At 37.1% G+C, this 21,889-nt stretch overlaps 1 protein-coding gene across 1 annotated transcript; it reads right to left on the bottom strand.

Annotated features, from left to right (window-relative positions):
• Positions 1-1,157: 1,157 nt before the first annotated feature.
• Positions 1,158-21,021, bottom strand: GPRC6A (G protein-coupled receptor class C group 6 member A; the record flags this gene model as incomplete). Its single annotated transcript, XM_081041743.1, is given in 16 exon segments — positions 1,158-1,184; positions 1,188-1,219; positions 1,222-1,579; positions 1,581-1,821; positions 1,823-1,921; positions 1,923-2,027; positions 2,029-2,140; positions 2,143-2,241; positions 5,022-5,145; positions 9,124-9,221; positions 9,224-9,268; positions 9,271-9,334; positions 15,920-16,231; positions 20,183-20,201; positions 20,830-20,886; positions 20,888-21,021. Coding segments are annotated over 16 exon segments (1,926 nt in total).
• Between the last annotated feature and the right edge of the window lie 868 nt (positions 21,022-21,889).

Raw genomic sequence — 21,889 nt, 5'->3', positions numbered from 1 at the left:
CGCGGACTGCTGTTAGGCAGATTATGTAGATCCTGCTTCCTGTGTCTCCAGCCCAGCCGCCAGCGAGAATATATTGGTTTGACTCCCCTATCTATGGCTCCGTGGGTGTTCCTTTTTGGCCTTACTGTGTCCTACGTTCTTATGTGGGGAGCGGGAGCAGAGACCCCGCAGGCCGCCCCGCCTGCCGCCCCGCACGACAGAGACATTCCTAAATTGGGATTTTAAATCTGTCATCTTTCTGCCAGATACTTTGATGGCCACCCACATGATAAAGACCTAAGATCCTTGTGAAAGAACTCCAGCCTTTGGCATTCATTCATGGCCTAACTTCTACACACACAAGACTCCTCTCTAATAATACCAAAGTGACTGCACTTCCCTGAATATACTTCTCAACATACTTTCTGCTGCTGCGCCCGCTTTCCCCCTTTATATAGAACAGCTTTCTATAATTTATTTGATTATTAATAGTTTTCACTCTTACTCATGTTTTGGGACTTCACTTAAACATCATACCCTCTATCTAGCTTTCTTTGAAACCCTCCCATCATCCCCCAGGGTGGCTAAAGTGCCACTGTTAAAGCGGTACTTTACATTCATAGAAACCCCCACACTGAAGTGAAGATGTCTATATGTGAGTCTCCCCACTGGATATTGAGCTCTTTGAGGTCAGAAATGATGGCTTGATCCTCTTGTTCCTTTGTATTTAGTATATCACCTGGCATGTGGCAACTGCTCCAATGCTTGTTTAACTGAACACAGCAGTAGAGGTGGGAAGGTAAGATGCTCAAGAGAGAAGGAGAGAACCAATACAAAGAGGTTTGAGAAGAGTGGTAGAGGATGGAATAAAAATGATTGGTATACTAACAGATAATTTTGAATAGAAGAGATACCTTTAAATATATGCCTAAGAGGAAGGAAGTAAAGATGGAGGCAGATGGAGGTGGTAAGGAATAAAAGGAGTTTTAGGTTGAGGAATCTATTTTCTTCATTAAACAGGTGGTTGGACAGAGGGAGTGTTCCACTAAAATATGGTGAAAATAGTGGCAGTGAAGAAACACATAGAATATATTTGTTCAGAAAGTAAATGCACATTTTAAATACAAAAGATCCTAGAAACATTTCATTCTGGAATGTGCCATCTCTTAAGGACTCATTCATAAACTTGAAAATCTTTGTCGAGGTCAAGTTTTAGACAGATTTGTAGCATTTTCCTTGCTATGTGTGAAAATGCTTGGAGATCTTTGCTTTTCTGCCAGGCTGCAGACTTGCCACCAGAGCTGGGATTGGTTGTTGTGACATTGCTATTAGTGGGGTCCAGTGAAGCATGACTCATGGGACGGCTGCTTGCACTGTGGGAAGAGTAACTGAAAATCATCTTGAGAAAGGCAGATTTTGTGTTAGTCTCTTGCTTGCAAAGCATAACATAGCATTTGGGGAAGAATGTGCAACATAGGATCCCACAATTAGATATTAAAGTAACGATAATCTCCACAGCTGGCAAATATTTGCCAAATGGGGTAGCAGAGACAGGGATGAATGGGATCCAAACTATGAAATAAATGAGCATGCCAAACGTTTGTGAATTTGGCTTCATTGTAATTCCCAGGTAATTTCCTGCCTTTGAAGGCAAATACAAAGCAAATGAAGGCCAGAATGGCAATACAGCCCAGCATGGTGAGAAAGGCAAGAATGGATTTCTGTTCACATCGCAGGATAATGTCTCCGGGCAAGGAGACATTCTCTTCCACAGCAGGGGCTGCAAAGATTACCCAAAGTGTGCAAATGACAACCTGGATACCTGTGCAAGTGAAGATAGCGGATCGGCTTATGGAGGCACTTCGGGAAGTTCTGCAACTTGGGCTCGAAACTAAAGGCTAGCAAAATCTTCAGGGACTTCGTCAAAATGCAGGAGAGGCAGAGTGAAGCTCACACCAAATAGCGTCTGCCGGATTTTACATGTGAAGTCTTGTGGTTCTCCAATGAAAAAGGCTGTGCTGGCAAAGTTGAGGAAATGACAGAGGATTTCCCACAGGTGATTTCACAACAGATGTGATCAGGTTTCTTGTAAATATTATGCCAATGGCCAGAACAAACAGGATTCTGGGTAGGGAGAGGGTCAGGCGCAGGATAGTGCACAGTCCTTCCAGTTGAGATACTCCACTTCCTTTTCAAAGCACACAGTGCTCCTTACAGGGGTCCAGTGTGTTTCATTGTTGCATAAAAGGCAGTGATCCATGTCTAAAAGAAGAGATTCAGTTACACTGCAAACATTTAAACCAGGTAATTGTCCACAATGCTGCAAATAGAACCCTTCTCAGTAATCGCCTTCACCGGAAAATGGATATAGGTAATTGTTACACTGGTGCATGCACAGAACCCAAAGAAAGTGAGAGAGAAGGGTGAGCAAAGAGGAAGAAGAGCAAGAAAAAAGCCAGCTGGACTATGTGTCTTTAGGAAATTTTTAATATACTCAAGATAGATGCTAGCCTCTTATGAACTTGCTATGATAGGTGGCAGTTCAGGGACTCTTAAGAATAAGGGCTTTGGGACCAGACATATCTCAAGTCCTTTGCTCTATCACTTATGATTCCTGTAATCTTGAACAAGTGAATTGAATGTTCTGAGTCTATTTCTAAATCTCTTAAAAATTAAAAGAAAAAAACGCTGCCTCATTGGGATGCTGTATTCAGTGACATAATAAACATCAAATGCTTTGCATGGAGCATTGCACACAATTAGACACCACTATGGTGGGAGCTGCCAGTATAAAAAAAGATGCCGTCCTTTTAAAAGCAAAGACAAAGTGGCTGGGTCACCCTAAAAGCTCTCTAAAAGTGAGATAGCATAAGGTTGTAATTAATGACAGTTAATGAGGAATTGAAGTTTAGTTTTTCTCCAGGAGGTTAGTAAAGTTTAGACTCTCACATAGGCAGTGATAAGCTTGAAAATGACTTATGCTGATTCTGACTGCAGGGTAGCACCTGATTGATAATTGATGCCAGAGTGGAGTTTCTTGGAGTGTGATTGCATTTGCTCCCGATTCCACCTCGTAATGATGGGGTCCCAGCTACTGTCCAAACACCTCTCCATTTGATGACACTCCTCAGTGTCTGTGCAAGACAGTGCCTGTGTTCTTTTCCTCATTAACCTCCAAAGTCAGGTTGTGTTTCTGTTTATAAACTTCATTACTTTCCCAGCCTCCTCCTCTTTCTAGATGCTATTTCCCTACAAATATCCATTTTTCTCTGTCCTCCCTTAACCACTACTGCCTAGTGTCTGACATTTTATTCCTTCGGCGAACATTTTGTGTCTATATATGAGAGCCGTACACTGGAGATGTCAAGAGAGATAGGAGAGGATGTCCTTTCTGATTATCCTAAATCTTTGCTTTTCCTCTATGTGTCCTCAGTCATCTACACTTGTTCTTGGAAGCAACTTGCCCTAATTATCAAACAACAACCCAGATTGTATCTTGAAAAACTCTTGAAAAACATCTTTATGGTAAATAAATGCTACATACTCTTTTGTTGTTGTTATTTATCCCACTTAGCAGACAGTTGTTAGCTACCATTTTGCCTGGAAAATCCCGCCCCCCATTACCTAATTATTGACATAGCACAGCCCATTTCAGGTTGGGATCAATGACATTTTGGTAAAACAATGACATAACATGGATAGTGGAATGTTCACATTGGGATACTTCTCCCCTTGGAGCCAATAAGAAAAAAAAGAATAAGTATGTGGGCACTATTCTGACTCTGGAGTTCTCAGCTTTTATAGGATTAATAGAATACTACCATAAACAAGGAAATATGATGCTTTTAAACAAGGCTTAACACCAGGGAAAGTGCTGATAGCTCCTCACTCCTGTTCTTTAATTTGTGTATTTTACTCTGGCCTTGTTAAATTGTTAACAGGTTTGGCAAACAATCAGTTATAACATCTCAACAGTTCACCCCCTTGTCTCACAGATAGTTCTTTTTCTGGGCTTCATTCTTGCCTCTTGGTAGGAATAATGAGATTTCCAGGGTATGCACACCTCTGTGCATACATGGATTTCTACCATGCACAGTTTAGTTAATTCAGCATTTATTTATATGTAGTTATTGTGCCCTAATTGCAAGTAAGACGTGTCTGTGTGGGAGATACATGGATAACAATTGCAGAGCACTCTCATTGTTTTAAGAGGTGCAGGAGAGGAATTCAGTTGAGAGGAGAACATTTTTGTGGGGACAGAGTCCCAGAGAGCAGTTTCCAGGCTTTCGGCCTCACGTGGAAAGTTGCTGGCTCAGGTAGCAAATGGCCATCAGTAGATGGCTAGTTGTCTATCAGCTGTAACCAGTTAGCCATTGGCCATCAATATAACTGCTGTGGCTGAGCTAGCAACCATGGATTGCAGTTAGCAAGGGGTTGGTTTGTTGGTTGGTTGGTTGACAGACTGCGGAATGCGGCTAACAAGTGCGCTTAGCAAGCACAGATGGCGGATTTCAGATCGTGTGGATCCTACTTCCTGTGTCTCACCCAGCCACCAGCAAGACTGGGGTGTAGGAAGACTCCTCCTTGGGGAACTAGTGGATGTCTGCTTCCTGTGCCTCCAACCCAGCCGCCAGTGAGAATATAGAGGTATGACTCCCCTATCTATGGCTCCTTTGGTTTTCCTTGTTGGCCTCACCATATCCTGTGTTCTTGGGCGGGGAGCGGGACCACAGACCCTGCATGACACATTGCGCAGCGAGCAGGATATGGTGCTGGTGAGTCTCTGCATGACAATTTTTCTCTTGGAAGTAAAGTTATTATTTATTGGTTGCCTGTCTGCTAATATAATAGAACAAATTCCACGATAAAATAAAATCTCACTGGAATTTAATCCAGCAGGAGCAGGAGATGCTCTTTTTATTTCAAATGAGAAAACAAAAACAAAAACAAAACAAAACAAAATAGGATTCATGTAAAAAAAAAATCAGCCTAAGAGATATGTTTTAGGTGTGTCGCTGTACATGTATAATGACTGTTATTACCTGTCTGATTACTGTAGTGATTTTCAGGACAGTTCACACATTCATGGCAACAAATATGTTGACTTCTTGTGGTTTTCTTCATTTGCCCAGGACTGTATTCCTTGGAACATTTGGACTGAATATGCTTCAAAGTGCAAAGAAATCCCAAATAGATTTTTAAAAAGATTTATCCTAATCAACTTTGACTTAATTTAAAGATGTATTTAGTAAATAGTATTTTGGTCTTTTTTAGAGCATCATAAAATTGTTTTGTCAGATTGAGGAATGTGAACAAGTCTAAATAAACAGATGTATTTCAGATAGTGAGACTGCTTTAGGAAGAACACAGTTTTTGTCATATTAATAAATTCTATAAGCAAATAAGGGAAATTAGCTCTTTCAAAAAGTCCCTATCAGAGGGAGAAATGTGTAGTGGTGGAATTAAAGAAGGAAATGATTGTTTGGAAATTCCCAATCATGTGCTGTTTAAGGAGTTCAGATATATAAGAAAATAGTAAATTATTAGGCTTTTATATTATTTAGAACAAGATTATTAATCATGCTAAGGACCATGTCCAGTCTAATCTTAAGAAACAAAACAATGGAAAATTTTTAATTTAAAACCATTAAAGTATTAGCCCTACATATATAAAAAATATTTAAATCATCCTGAAAATTTAGTTTATAATTCTTCTATCACAATGTGAATCACATGTAGCATTCTACTTTCATAAAAGCCTCTACTTCCAATGTAGCTAATAATTCTCTTCAGCTGTGTCATTTTTTCCATTCACACCAGTCTCTTTCTCATGGCACATTTTGTGAGATAAATCTGTTATTTTCTCACACTTACTCTTGGGAAGCCAAAGCAGAATGAGGAAATGAGACATTCTCTAGGTTCTCTTAACAGCTGTTCCTAAGCCTGGAGCACTAAGTACTAAGCTAACTAGTCTTTTCTGGGAGATGAGAACGGCCTGGCTCAGAGAGAAAAGTAGCCAAGATTCAATATCCCTGTGTCCATAAGCACTGTCTTTCTTCTTCTCAACAGAGTAATTGATGATCTGGGTTTTCAGTACTCAGGACATCTGCCTTGTGGATTCCCCAGGAAAAACTTTTAATCTGAAGGATGCCCAGAGGACAAAAAAGGATTTAACTATAAGATAAAGTTGGACATCATTAAGGAGATAAACGTGAAACATTTCTTTCCAGCAACACAACCCCTTCCCTCCACCACATAAGAAATAGCAAAGACATTCTAAAGTCCAGTATTGATAACTTTGGGATATCAATAGATTTAGGATTATCCAATGCCTTAGACTATGAATCTGGATGATTTACCAGAAATGCTATACCCCAGCTAGCTGCATATTGACAAGTGGAATCTGACCTAATGGATCTCAGATATTATCGGTTTCTACTACCTTTTTGAAGTGTGTATGGGTATTTCCATCAGAAAGGAAAACTTGTCTCTTTTTATGTGATCATCCTCTTGCATTTAATCACTAAAAGGCTCACTCACTTATTTGTGATCATATCACCTCCCCCTCCTTGAGTGTCTCTCATACAAAGTCTGGAGATAAGCCTCGGTAACAATTAAAAACAATGTTTGTTGCAGAAATTATAATAGAGAATCCTCTCTGTATTCAATGAGAAAATGAGTCACAGCACGGTTTAAAAGATCCGGTGTGAGTTACTGTGTTTAGCAGAGTGCTGAGTTGACAAGGCACTTGTAAGGATGTTGTGATGATAATGAAGATGATGAAAGTCTGAGAACACAGAATGATAGCTACATTTCTATCTTTCAAGGAAAAAGTATTTTGCTTTAGGGAAAATTGAATAAAGATAGTGATTTAAAGCATTACTATATTCATTCTTTCATCCAACACATATTTTTTTTGAGTGCCTATTATATGCCAGGCACTCTTGTAATTGTTAGAATCACAGCAAGGAATGAAAGACAAAAATCCATGTTTTCATAGACCTTCAGTTCTAGTTGACAAGGTTGAAATAAACAAGATAAAAATAAGCAAAATGTACAGAATGCTACGTCGTGGTAAGTGCTCTGGAGAAACGGGCAGGAGAATGTATAAGAAGTATTAGGTTGACAATGCAATTTTAAATATGGTGACAGAGGATGACCTCCCTGAGATAGTGATTTTAGGAAAGACAGAAAGGAAGTAAGAAAGTGAATCACGTGGATATCGCAGAAGTTTATTACAGGCAAAGGAAACAGCAGGTGACAGGACTTGAACTAGGAGAAGGGAAGCCATTGAACTAGGAGAAGGGAAGCCATGTGTGAAAGATCAAGAAAGCCTGCAGGGTAGTAAAAAGGGGTGAGAGTAAGGGGAAGTAGTAGGTGATGAGGTCAGGAGGTACTGGTGTCAGGTCGCGTAAGGCATTTTTTAAAGATATTGAGAGAAATAACATGTTTAGGGAGGGTTCTGGGCAGAGTATTGTATTTTACAGCATTACCATGGCTATTGTTTTAAGAACAGACTGAAGGGGTTAAGAGTGGAAGCAAAGAGCTGTTAAAAACCTACTGTCTTAATCTGTTTGAGAGGTAATTGTAACTTGGAGTGGCTTGGCAGCAACAGAGTAGAAGACAAAAATTGTCAGCTCCTGGACCCATTTTGAAAGTAAAACTTAGATTAATTATGAAGCATGACAGAAAGAAGTGAAGAACCCCACCAGGTTTTTCCATGAGCAACTAGGAGAAGGGAGTTGCCATTTATTGAGATGGGAAAAAGTTTGGGAGTTCAGTTGGAGATAATCAGTTTAGATGACTATTGGACAACTAGGTAAAGATATCAATTAGGCAGGTGTTTATTTGGGTTTATTTGGGTTGAAATTCAGAAGAGAAAAATCTCGGAATCATTTGGTTTCTAGGTAACAACATTGTTTAAATCCAAGAGCCTGGATAAGATCACTAAGGAAAAGTGTGGACAAAAAATAAAAAGAGAAGTTTTGAGATCTGGGCTCACCAATATTTATAGGCAGTGGAAATGAGGAGGAATCAACAAATGAGACTGAGGAGCAGTAGCCAGAGACAGAAAAAGAAAATCGAGGGAGTGTGGTGTCGAGGAAGCAAATGAAGATAGCATTTCATGGAGGGGAGACTAATTAACCGGTGAGCAAAGTAAAACGATGTTTGGATTTATTAACATTGGGGAACTAGACGGAAATAATTTTAATAGATTAAAGAGTTCAAAATAATTATAGAAGGAGAGAAATTTGGGCCAGTGAATATATTCAAGTTTTTCAAAGAGTTTTGCTGTAAAGAGAAATAGAGGAATGGAAGGGGAAGTGGGGGATCAATGGAGTTTCTTTCTTCCTTTTATTTTTCTTTAAGATGGGAGAAATAACAGCACATTTGTATCATCATGTAGAAAACCCAGAAGAGAACATATTTGAGGATAAAGGAGAGAGTGGAGAATTGCCAGAGCAAAATCCCTGAGTAAGTGAAAGGGGTTGGGATCTAGATGTCAAGTGGAGGAGCTCACCTTGGCTAGAAGCACACACAGTCCATCCACAGTGCCAGATGGAAGGTAGGGACACAGGCACAGATCTGGTGGCAGGGGAACACTGGCGTTTTCTTCTGATTGTTTCAGTTTTGTTAGTGAAATAGGAAGCAGGGTCAACTGAAAGTGACGATGGGAAAAATGTGTTCGAGTCAGAGAAGAGAAAGCGTAAAATAACCATCTAGGTAAGTGGGCAAGTTAATGGACTAGGGTAATAGTCTGATTGCCCAGCAGCATTCGGGCCCACTGGAGGTTAGAGATCATGAATTTAAAGTGAGAACAATCAGCAAGGTCATTTTTTCTTTTTTTTCTTTTTGTCAAGTTCAGCTACCTGAGGACTACATTGATTAGGCAGAGAGTTTAATTTAACTAGGATTTTGCTTTGGATGAATGAGTGTCTCTAAGGTGGGGGGACAGATGGGGGACAAAGGATTTGAGGGTGTGTACAAGGAAGTGAAATACAAGTTGACCATGGAATCTAAGGAAGCAAGTTAGGGACAGTGAACAGGTACTAGGATCCCTGGAAATCCTGATGGGGTCAAGGACTTTTGCAGTTGAGGTACTGATTGATTTGAATGCTACAAAGCAGCCTACAACACAATTACCTTAAGATTCCTGAACTCATTTTTTGTTTCCTGGTCTATGATGATAAAGACATCATTCTCCAGATCATATGGTGCCATCTTGGTCATATTCACGTGCCATGGATCTCCTTCCAGAGCACAACATCATATCCAGTATTCATAGCCAATGGGCATCAAAATAAAATGAATTCCCTCCATCAGTGAATGTCACATTTTTCAGTACATCAAGTAACTATAAAAATTAATAAAATACTAAACACTGATACGAATATTGTAAGTGTATTCATTTTCTCAATTACAACACTGACTTCCAAGTAATATCACTTAAAAATGCAAAACGGCCATTCTGGTTCAGTGAGTATGGTATGTAGTTGATAAAGTTCTTAACTATCTGGGAACAATTTGAGAATTCTAGCCTCATTTCTGCTAAAGTCTTGCTCTGTGAAATTGAGAAAGCAAGTTAATATTTTTGGAGGGTAGCTTCTCTGCCCATAAAATTGAAATCTGAGCATCTTAATTTTTCCACATTGCATAATTTCAAAATGGGTTATCCAGGGCTCTCGGCTCTAATTCTGGTTGCATATCTCATTAATGGTGTGATCTTGAAAGTTACAATTTCTTTCTAGGCCTCAGCCTTCCCCATCTGTAAGATGAGACAAATGAAACCTACTTTATAGGGTTATGGGAAGGATCAAATGTAATTAGGAATATAAAGAGTTTAGCCTGGTATCTGGCACAGATTAAGGGTTCATAAAATTTAGATTAATGCCTGTTAATACCTGTTATTAGCTAATAGGGACAATGTGCAAATAAATAAAAATATTTTGAGTCTATCAACTAATAATGTCACCTGACATTCATATATTACTTGATAATACTCAAATCTGTGATATCCTTTTACTCAATAACAACTCAGTGAAGGGACTTATCTGAGGACACATATCTTAACTTTCAATGTGGGGTCTTTCTATTACACCATATAATATATTAATTTAAAAAAATCTCTTCGTTGTTTTTTCCTTCTCACCGAAACATAATCACCAATGTGCCATCTGGAGCTATGGAAGTCTTCCCTTCTAGTGTCAATCGGGACTGATCCTTGTCCCAATATGAGTGGGCAATCCAAGCCAGTGCTCACCATCCCCGAATTAAAGGCTGAGGGAACAGAGCTACACATTTGGGAGACAGTCCAGTAACCACAGTGCTTTGTTCCTGGGTGTGTGTTGAGAAACGTTCCCCCTAGAGAACTTTTGTTGGTAGGCAAAAGTAAGGGAACTGCTAGTGCCCACCCCCTAAGTCAATACTTTGTTACTCATTTAGTGGAAGGTGAGGATCTTATTATCTCCAACGGTTTTCAAGTCTGCTTCCGTGATTGAGTGCATAGTAAAATGACCTCTACATTATATTTCTAATTAATAAAATGATTTTTTTAAACTAGAGAAGATAGAAATGCAATGAAAATTACTTGTCTTGTTACCCAGTTTATGCAGTGAGAACTTGTGTGCACAGGACAGAAAATGTTTTACTGACAAATGAGGCAGCCATATTGAGCTTGTGACGCAGAGGAAGACTAGAAGGGAGGAAACCAGATTGTATTCTGGCTTCACCAATAAGTTGATGCAGAGTCATGGCTAAGTCAACTCTGTGAACACACCAAGCCCACTCATTATCTAGATCGATGATGCCATGCGGCTTTTATTGGGTGCAAAATCTATGGAATGCAGCAAAAATTATTCCATTTCAATAGAATTACTCTATTCCTTCTCAGTTAATCTGTGACGAATATTTCTTTTCTTTATTATTATTATTTTTTTGTCAAGAGAATATAAGAAAATCAGGGTATATTTTAAAGTAAATATATTAGCTACCATAGTCATGTCAATGACCAAATGTCATATTAGTAAAATCTCTAAGTGTATTGAATTTATTATACATCCCTACAGATTTCATAGTTTAATGATTGTAAGTTAATTAGTATTACATTAAAGGATATTAATTCTGACATTGTGGAATTAACCAGAAAAAAAAAAACCAAAAAGCAAAACTTATTCTACCAATTGTTGGAAGAAAAAAATGGAGGTAACAAAAATAAAAGAATAAGTGAGGGCTTACCGTCAATATTCCCACCTGTACCTATATATTGAGTTTTCTTCTATTCTTCCCTTAAGCAATCAATACACACACATAAGCCCCAGTAATTCAGTTCTTTAGAGAGCATATCGTTGTCTACTCTTGTGTTTGAACTATAAATCCACCCGTTTTTTTCCTGCATTTAATTAGGTCTCACAGGGTAAAGTTCTGACACATATATGTTCTGTAAATAATGATAACATTGTGTGATGTAAATAAACTAGTGCGACTCTATGCTTGTTCTTACAGGAAAGAGGGTGGAGGCAAATAAAACAGTGCATTCATTGCTTGTTAAATACGACAGAACATTTGCTCTGTATTAGGGTAAATTTTGAACATTAATGCTGCAGTCATTAAGTTACTAAATGCTTTTCCCATCAATTATTAATTTATTTTTCATTGAGACTGAAATTTACTATAAATTGACACTACAAAATTTAGAGAGCAGGATTTGCATTTCATTATTAGATAATTCACCTCTGTATGGTAATAACCTGTTTTTGAGAACAAAAGGCCAGGAGACCACACCAGTTAAGCTGGTATGGGATGTTGCTTTCCATTTCCCTAACTGATCTGATGTCTACTATGTCTCCATAAGTAAGCTGTGCTCATAAAAAGAGGGATCTATGTGAGTAAATTAGGGAATAGCAGAGGAAGAAGTCTTGCATCTCTAGTACCCAACCTATGTGTTTTTTTCTTTTGGGAGGTTTTCTGTGGTGTAACAAAAAGGCTTCTAGACTAAAGCTGGGATGGTTTTACTGCTAACTACGTGAGTGACCCTGGGCCAAGTCCTTTCCCTCTCTAAACTGCTGTAGTCAGCCACCAGTAACACTTCCTCTTGTCACTTCTTTAGAATGAAGTATAAAGAGTATGAGTCCTGTGGATATACAACAATGTTATGAAGATGAGAGATGATGTATGTCAGTGCCTAGTACAGTAGGCCTTAAAAATGTTTAATCAGTATTTTCCCTATCACTCCAAACTCATTCTCTTCTTGGAACATGTCTCTTTTGACGTTTGGACTAATATCTGACCATCCCTACACTAGGATGTCTCATAAGTTCTTCAAATTCAACATCTCCAAAATCAAATGCTTAATATTTTCTCTTCCCACCAGATCGCCATTTCTCTGTTTCCATTTCATAAAATGGTACCAGTTGCCCAACTTTTTGAACCATTTGCAATATTCTTGCTTATTATCTTTACATCCAGTCTGTGTCCAAATGCTCTTCATCCTTTTAAATATCCATTTATATGTCTCTCCATCCTCAGTGTCACACCTGCTGTACAAGGCATTCTTATCTTATGCTTGGATTACCAAGTTGGTTTTTCTCCCTGTAGTCCTGTGTCCTGCTAGTCAATGTGCACTGCAGTGAGAATGCTATTTCCATACTGGAAAACAGATCACATCACTCTCCTGTCTAAACCTATCTTTAATTGGCTCCTCTTTGCTCTACCAAGCCCAAATCTTTAAACACAGTTTGCAGAATTTCTGTTTGAAGGATGGTCCCTGTACCAGCAGTTATCAGCATCACCTGAGAGCTTGATAGGAGGACACTTTCATGTTGTCCCCCTACCCCCCAAAAATTGTACTGAATTAGTATCTGCATGATAATAAGATTCCAAGACAACTCAATTGCACATCAAAGTTTGAGATGCTTTAATTGATATGGTCCTAATGATGGATCCTTTACTAAACCCACCAGTCTCATTTGCTTCTAGTTTCCCCTCCAATTCTGCTAAATGTTTTATTTAAACACTAGAAGCCTAGGGTCATTCTTTATGTGTCTGGGAGCCTGTTTATCTAGAAACAAACAGAAACAGATTGGAAATGAGGAAGAGGGGAGTGGTACTATTTTCTGCTCCCTCAAGATGCCATGTTTTCTCCCCCTTCTGGGATGTTGCTGGAGTATTTCTGCCTGGATAAATTCTAACCCATCCATCATATTCACCATAGATGTCATGATTTTTGGAGAATGTTCTCTGAATTACTAATACTGGGTTAGTTTGCCTCAATTATATGCCTCTCTGCCATCTTGTATTATATGAAATATTGTAATGCATCATCCTGCATTATAGTCAGCCCCCTAATTGTTTGATTATATACCTCACTAGACAAATGACTCCTTTAGGGAGAAAACTGTCTTCGTTTCTATAATATTTTTAGAATATCATCAGAGGTAAATGAAAAGAAAAAAGAATACCGAAATTACTGGTTGTACTGTCCCTGTCACAATTATCACCAAGTGTGAAACCTAAGTAAGGACTGTCCTCAAATATTGGGAAAAACCATCTCTTTTAAATAGTTTTGAATCTAAAATCATTCAGAATCTATCATTTAAATATTAGTGAATTTTGCCAGGGGACAAAATAATCTTTAGGAATGTATCTTTGATTATTGAGCCTAAACGTTGCTGATATTTTAAATTTAATGTCCACAGAGATTCCTTCATAAAAAATAAAATTGTCTGCATTATCTGTCCTACTGAACATGACACAGACTTAGCTCACTCACATCATGATCAAAGGAGCAAGTCACTCCCCTGTTCCTCCTTTCTAGTCTGTTTCTGTTTGTTTCTAGATAAACAGGCTCCAAGGGACATAAAGAGTGACCCTAGGCTTCTGTGTTTAAATAAAACATTTAGCAGACTCTGCTTAGATTATACTTTCTTGAGTCTTTTCATCAGAATGTTTGAGATTTATTCCTGATTTAAAATACTTTCCCATATCTTTAGAGGATAACTAGATCTTGCTATTTGTATTTCTTTCTTTATGAGGCTCATCATATCTCCTCTCCTTTATCCTGTCTGTCTCTATGATGGTCTACTTTCTTTCCATACGCTTTCTCAATCTCTTATTCCTAAAATACCGTGTTGTGGTTTCATTATAGTGGTCCACTTAATATAGTTTTTACCAATCCCTCATTAAAAGTTTTATACTACAAAGAGTATACTTTCAAACAGGCACCTTAAAATCACAAGACATATAAATATCTATATATATTTTAAAAGAGTTTTAATTTTTAAAAAATCCTAATCTCCAGTCTTACCTCTTCATTAGGTTTTGTGCTTTGCATTTACAAAGTGAAAACTAGTTTTAAAATGAGCATAAAAACACCCTATGACCATCACATGGTCCACCCAAATGTAAGCTGATCACTTCCAATCTTACAGCTTGGGTTTGTGGGTGTTTAAAATAAAAATTATAAAAGTAGAAATAACCTGTCTTGTATAATCACTTGTAAGATCAGAAGAATTGAATCTTACTCCCTTTCATGTTCTTTTCTCTTACAGATTTAAAACAAATATATTTTTGGAACATCATTCTGTCTCACGACAGGTAAGTTTGGCTTTAAATACACATTATTGAGGAATTTGGTTTTGATGAGTAAAATTTATCATCATATAAAGCAGCAATTTGCTTTTAAATGTCTTGCTCATGGGCATTATAAAAAAAACCCACAATAGACATTTTTCACTAAACAGGGCCACAGTAAGCTTTGAGTTTCTACAAAGTAATCAAACAAGAGAAAGGGAAAGACTTCTTTTACACACAATTAGTGATTCCTTTTAAAGAGAGGTATAGTAGGAAATGTCATGATTGACCAAACAACAATCATTTGAAGAAGACTGGAGTCCTAGGGAGCCAGCCCTAAGTAATAGTCCTAACTGGAGTCTTTGGGATTATAAGCCACCAGAGACACCATGAAAGGTAAAGGGCATAGAGTCAGAAAACCCAGACTAGATTCATATTTCTGGCATTTCCTAGCTTTAGCTTTCTCACCCAAAATATTTAGTAATAATAAAAAGAATCATTAAACATGCTGCTCTTGTGTTTGTTAAGAGCGTTAAAAGAGATAATTCATATGAAAACTAGATACTCTAAGATCAGCTACAAAGCCATAGACTCAAGGAAAACAGCACTATCAATAGACTCTTCTTGAAAAATAAAAGAACACAATTTTGGTGGGTCGGACTAGGAGGTGAAAGTAAAATAACAGCTCTATTATCCTCAAGAATGGAGAACTAATGATAGAAATGCAGGTTATTCAAACACTGAAAGGGTCTACTTATAAAAATAATAGTATTAAGAGCTGTTCATAACTCTTTGCAAATTAAAGCATAAAGGGGAAGGATGAAATGAGGGTAGGGGAATTTTCTTGGATGTATGAGCTAGCACCTCTCATGATTGAAAGGCACTGGGGTTCTGACAGTCTCGAACTTGGCACAGATCTCAAAGGGCAAACACGGCAAGCTGAATACTGTGAACAAGCACTGGTTCGATGTAATCCCACAGCAAATCATTTCTCAGGGAGAATTTCCTTTCTATATCCTTGTTAGCCTGGTAGGCTAAAGTCTCCTGAGAATGATTTCAAATGCATTGACTCAAATCACTGTCCTCAATATGTACATGCAGACAAGAGCAAAGCATATCCGTTTAAGGGTTTGTTATTATCACTGGGAAACATGTAGATTTTGAGAAAGGACTGGAAAGAGGACGCATTCCCTTTTCTAAAGGTAAACCCTACAACTTTGCCAATCCTTTTGACATCAGGAATGGTGGTAATCTTGGTGGCTGTTGACCAATTATCACTAGCAATCCAGACCTTATTTATATTCCTTTCAATGGCTTTGCTGAAGAGATTGAAAACATGGGATTGCCTCAGAAATACCACAATGACATTAACGTTGGCTTCTGCTATGATTTTCTCAAGTGTCTGATTGATCGTGACTTCGATGATATTATCTGAGAGGAAGGCTGAGAGAACTTCTTTGAAGGCTATGTACACATTCTTTGCCACAGTGTGAATTGCAAATGTGTTGAGAGCCAATTGTCCATAGTCATCATCTGTGGTTATGATGCCAATCCAGTTCCATCCAGCTTTCTGAATTAGGTGGGCCATTGCTTTAGTCTGATAGAAGTCACCAGGCACAGTCCGTAAAAATGAAGGAAAGCAAATTTTGTCACTTAGGATTTCTGCAGTTGATTCATAACTCACCTGGAAATTGACAGAATCTTTTAGTTATGGTGTTGAAGAGCTTTAGGTGGCTGTTCATAGTACATGTTCCTCTCTTTGATATCTGTGAGTTATCGTAAACTTTCCTAAATTTTCTGGAAATTTTTCTAAATTTCCTTTCCATCCTTTCCTTTCAATAAACTCCTACTTTACAAATAGCTTAAATCATGATATTTTGTACCTGGTGATGGTTTAGAGTCATTGCTCTTCAATCATTTCATATTGTGTATAGTACAAGCCCTTTGAGGGTTCAGGCTCTATCATATATCTCCATCTATACTTCCTTATCCATCTATATCTATCTTATATCTCAGACCAGAGACAACAGTAGATATTATTTAAATACAGATAAATATAGGAAAAACACAGCCAGTCAAATAAGCAAAATGCATTTGGAACATCTAGTATGTTCAAAATTTTGTCTAATTTACAACTTTGGTGATTTTTATTTTATATAAAATAAATCATCCAGCCAAATAATCATTTAGTGCAGGGGTCAGCAAAATTTTTCTGTAAAGGACCAGATATAAAATATTTTAAGCTTTGTTGGCCACATATTGTCTTTGTCATATTTTTTTTGTTACAAACTTAAAAAATATATAAAAATAATTCTTAGCTCAACAGCTTAAGAACTTGAGAGCCACATTTGGACTGCAGACTAGTTTTCTGATTGTTGATCTCGTCAAATAAGCATTAGCATTTGAGGAGTCCTGTCTAATGTGTGAAAGTTTTTAATGAGTTATGGCTTTGGTGATTTTATTCTAAGGAGAGTTATTACCTTCAACAGCTGCAGTTGCACAATGTCACTTGCTCAGTGAATTCTTTTTTAAATTTAAATGGATATTAGCACTTGGTGGACCTCCACTAAACCTTTGTTCCTTTCCTAGTACCGGACATTGCCATGCCCACCTATGTTGTAAAAGCTGGGCTTCTATAAAGTCAGTGTCCATGCAGGGTCCCCTTTACTTTTGTGTTGTCTGTCATGGAAATTACATTTCTACACTAAACAATCATTGTCAAAAAGGGTCTACTTTTCTCACTTGTCACCTAACTAGCATTACACATAGCATTACACTTATCTCAGATATTTGGGGGAATAATTCTTTTGTTTTATCATTTTGGGTTTAAACTTTTCATTATCAACTTCACTAGGCTACAACATAACAGAACTCTTGTGTCTTTCATGGGCATCAGAATTCATTTTCTACAGCTTCCGGGAGTTATATATTTTGAATTCTTATGAACATTTGTTATACATTTTTTCTATTTGTTCACTTCTGTCAGATGGTCATTTCTTGATAATCCGACTATAAGCCTTTTTATTTTCTACCTTTTGGCTTCTAATCTTCCTTGAACTTAGAAAGCAGTGACCTACTGACTTACAGAGTGCTGTGATATGAAGGTAAATCGCTTAAAATGAAAGCCAATGAGACTGGCTTGACTCTGAGCAATATGCAAGAACTTAGTGCAGGCCTCTCTAAAATCTATTTTGGTCTTTCGGAGATCTTTTTGCTTACTTCCTAGTTATTGACTTGCATCACAGGGAGATACGTAGTTCCACAGTTTCTGCTCAAAGGTTTCTCGTCATACTCAGAACAAATGTAAGTCCTACCACAGCTTATGAGATGCTACATGACCTGGCCTTTGTGTATCTGTATAAATGCTCACTGACCATGCTCCTTTCTGCTCAACTGATTTAGCCATAATTTGCTTATTAGATCAAATGATTCTTTAGTGTTTTCCTTTCTTAATTGCTGGCCTACAATTCTGGGCCTCAAATCTGCCATCATTCTTTAGGTACTAATTTAGTGCTCTAAAAATCTTCATGAGTTATTTTGGGGCATTTCCTGGTATTCCTGATGATCAACAATTATGATGACAGTAGCTCAACATGACCAACTTCTGGGTAGAATGCCAGGAAGGAATCTCAGTGTGATGTGAGATCACATTTTATCGGAAAGCATTCTTAGAGGGGGTGTTAAATACTGTCTTTTAAATTTAAGTATAGTTGGTATACAATATTGAATACTTTTTGATAGAGAAATAAAAACAGGGAGGAGACAAGAGATTAAATTTGCACATAAAAACATCAAGATAGAAATCAGGATCACATTGCCATAGCAACAGAAGCTGAAGCCACCTGTGTCCTTAGAGGTTATCCAGGCCCTTTATTTTACAGATGAGAACATTAGGAACTGGAACTCAAAGAGTTTAAGTGATTTGTGTAGTGTATAAAATTAGTTTGCCCCCAAACTGAAATTGGAATTCAAATATCCTGCTCCCCTTAAAGAAAAGCCATTTGTAACATCCTCTACCCAAATTTACTTTTCCATATTACACTGTGCCAAATGTCTTTTCTCTAATAAAAAAGCTTTTACAATGTAAAGGGCTCATTGAAGAAGGAACAGTTTGAGTTGGCGTAGGGCCTTAATTTATCATAAAAGAATTAGATTCTTTTAAGAAGGAAATGATACACCTGAAACTAATATAAAAAAATTAAAAATTAAAAAGAAACAATCTGTATATTACATTTAAATAAAAATAAATATACCCATCAAAATCCCAATGGCATTTTTTAAAGCAATAGAACAAAAAATCATCAGATTTGTATGGAACCACAAAAGATCCCCAATAGCTAAAGCAATCCTAAGAAAAAAGAACAATGCTGGAGGTATCACACTCCCTGACTTCAGGTTGTAATACAGGGCAACAATAATCAAAACAGTATGGTACTGGCAGAAAAACAGACACATGGACCAATGGAATAGAATTGAGAACCCAGAAATAAACCTACATAAACATGGACAGATAATTTTTGACAAAGAAACCAAAAACATACATAAATGGTGCTAGGAGAATTGGAAAGCTATGTGCAAAAGAATGAAACTAGACTGCTGTCACCATGTACCAAAATTAACTCAAAATGGATCAAAGATCTAAACACAAGACCTAAAACAATAAACTGCATAGAAGAAAACACCTGTACTAAACTTATGTATCGGTTCAAAGAGCATTTTATGAATTTGACTCTAAAGGTAAGGGAAGTAAAAGCTAAAATAAATGAATGGGACTATATGAAACTTAAAAGCTTCTGTATAGCAAAAGAAACCATTGACAAAATAAAGAGGCAACCAACCGAGTGGGAGAAGATTTTTGCAAACAATGCCTCTGATAAAGGGCTAATATCCAAAATATATAAGGAACTCATATGACTCAACAACAAAAAAACAAACAATCCAGTTAAAAAATGGGCAGAGGACCTGAAGAGACATTTCTCAAAGAGGACAAACAAACGGCCAATAACATATGAAAAAATGCTTAACGTCACTCATCATCAGAGAAATGCAAATAAAAACCACAATGAGATATCACCTCACCCCAGTTAGAATGGCTATCATCAACAAGACAAATAGTATCAAGTGTTGGAGAGGCTGTGGAGAAAAAGGAACCCTCATACACTGTTGGTGGGAATGCAGACTGGTGCAGCCGTTATGGAAGGCAGTTGGAGGTTCCTCAAAAAAATAAGAATAGAATTACCATATGACCCAACAATCCCCCTCCTGGGTATCTTCCAAAAAAAATCTGAGAACATCCATAAAGACATATGTGCTCCAATGTTCATTGCAGCTTTATTTACGGTGGCCAAGACATGGAAACAACCAAAGTGTCCTTCGATAGATGAATGGATAAAGAAGTGGTATATATACACAATGGAATAGTATTCTGCCATAAGAAAAGATAAAATAGTACCATTTGAAACCACATAGATGAATCTTGAGATAATTGTGCTGAATAAAATAAGTCAGACAGAAAAAGTTGAGAACCATATGATTTCACTTATATGTGGTATATAAAACTGAAAACAACAAAAGAAAAAGACAAACAAATGAAGAAACAAAAACTCATAGATGCAAACAATAGTTTAGTAGTTACCAGAGGGTTGGTGGGGGTCCTAGAAGAGGGTAAACGGGGTCAAATATATGGTGATGGAGGGAGATCTGACTCTGGATGGTAAACACACAATGTGAGCTATAGATAATACACTACAGAATTGTACACCTGAAATTTACTAACAATTGTCACTCCAATAAACTTTAATTAAAAATAAATATAGAATACTTTTTAAAAAGAAGGAAATTAATACAGTGTTGACAAAAATGTTAGTGTAGAGAAAAATTTTAAATGTAGTCTATTTTAAACAAAGAAATAATAGACACATGTTAAGACAAAGTGTATGTTGTGGATGATAGAAATGGAAATGTGCTATGTATGCTTGTGGTGGACAGGCTACAGTGTCTTCTTACTGGTTTTCTCAATTGACTTCAGGGATTTTTTTTTTTTAGGCAAAATCTATGTAAATATATTAATGAAAAGCATTCATTGCCTCTGCACTTGGAAGTTAGTTATAAACATAGCACTGATATATCTCTCTTTTAAGAAAGCATTGCAAGACTATGCACAACTTAAAAATATGAGTTTAACTTTTATAAAAACAAGTTAGATGTCAATACAAATCAACATATACCTAGTCTCACTGTATAATCTTGAAATTTAATTATTTTCTTTAAGGCTTTACTCACCCAACGTGCTTCTGGATTTCTGGTCGTCTGGGATAGTCTTCTGAGGACAGCATCTTTATGAATGGCAAAGAAACCTTCAATCATGATACGTCCCAGACAGATGGCAGCCACAAAGTCATCAGGGGTCTGGCAAGGCTGGAAAGTAGGAAGAATAATCAGAAAACAGGTAATCAGTATAATCAATAATGTCATGTTTCTATCTCATTTGCTCACTTCATGCAAGTTCTTAGGAATCATTAAGCTCATAGAGTGCAAGCAATATGTTCCTATTTTACCTGTAAACACAATGTAAGGTATAAGACAGTGTCAAGAGCCAAAAACATTCAGTATTCAGATGGTAGTGAAAATAGTTCTTCACTAATCAAAACATATCCAACTTTCTAACACTCCTCTGTTGAAGATATGTTATAGTAGGAATGCTAGGTAACTGCTGATAGAATTAGAAACACAGTCTCCCTGTAATAGCTCTCTTCTACTCCACTCATATGTCAAGGGCTTTGAGTTATTATTTTGAACTAGAGTATAGAATCTTTAAGAGACTGCAGTTTGGGAAAGTTTTCTCACTTCAGAAATAGAAGTTTTGCATTTCTGGGTGTATGACATTCAAGGCAAAAAAGCTTCAATGTAGTTTATAATTGTTTAGAAAAGTAGCATCCTGCTTTTACTTTCTTGGAAAAGCTCTACTTGAAAAAATGAAATTCAATAAGTTTAGGTACTTATCACTTCTTGTTTACATGTTTTAGAAATAAGAAGCTTTTGTGGTGAAGAGCAAAACTAAAAATGAAATGAAATTTGTCTTATAGTATTTTGCTTTGAACAAGAAAGGTCTGTCATATATCATTGACACTTTCACAGTTGTTTGTGAATTTTATTTTTATAAATTTGGAAGCATTTTCGGCTACATGTTTTTAAATGCTTAGGAGCCTGAATTAACATGATTTTATGGATATTTTTAAGAATTTGACAGAAGATAGATAAACCTCAGTAAATTAGGCAGCATTAAGAAAAAGTTTAAAATTTTAAACTTTACTTTTTAAAATCAATCTTTTTTCAAACATTG

This window comes from Rhinolophus hipposideros (assembly GCF_964194185.1).
Source record: "Rhinolophus hipposideros genome assembly, chromosome: 3".
NCBI classification, from domain to species: Eukaryota; Metazoa; Chordata; class Mammalia; order Chiroptera; family Rhinolophidae; genus Rhinolophus; species Rhinolophus hipposideros.
The sequence above is the reverse complement of the archived record's forward strand: the minus strand, read 5'-3'. Positions and strand labels throughout refer to the sequence as shown.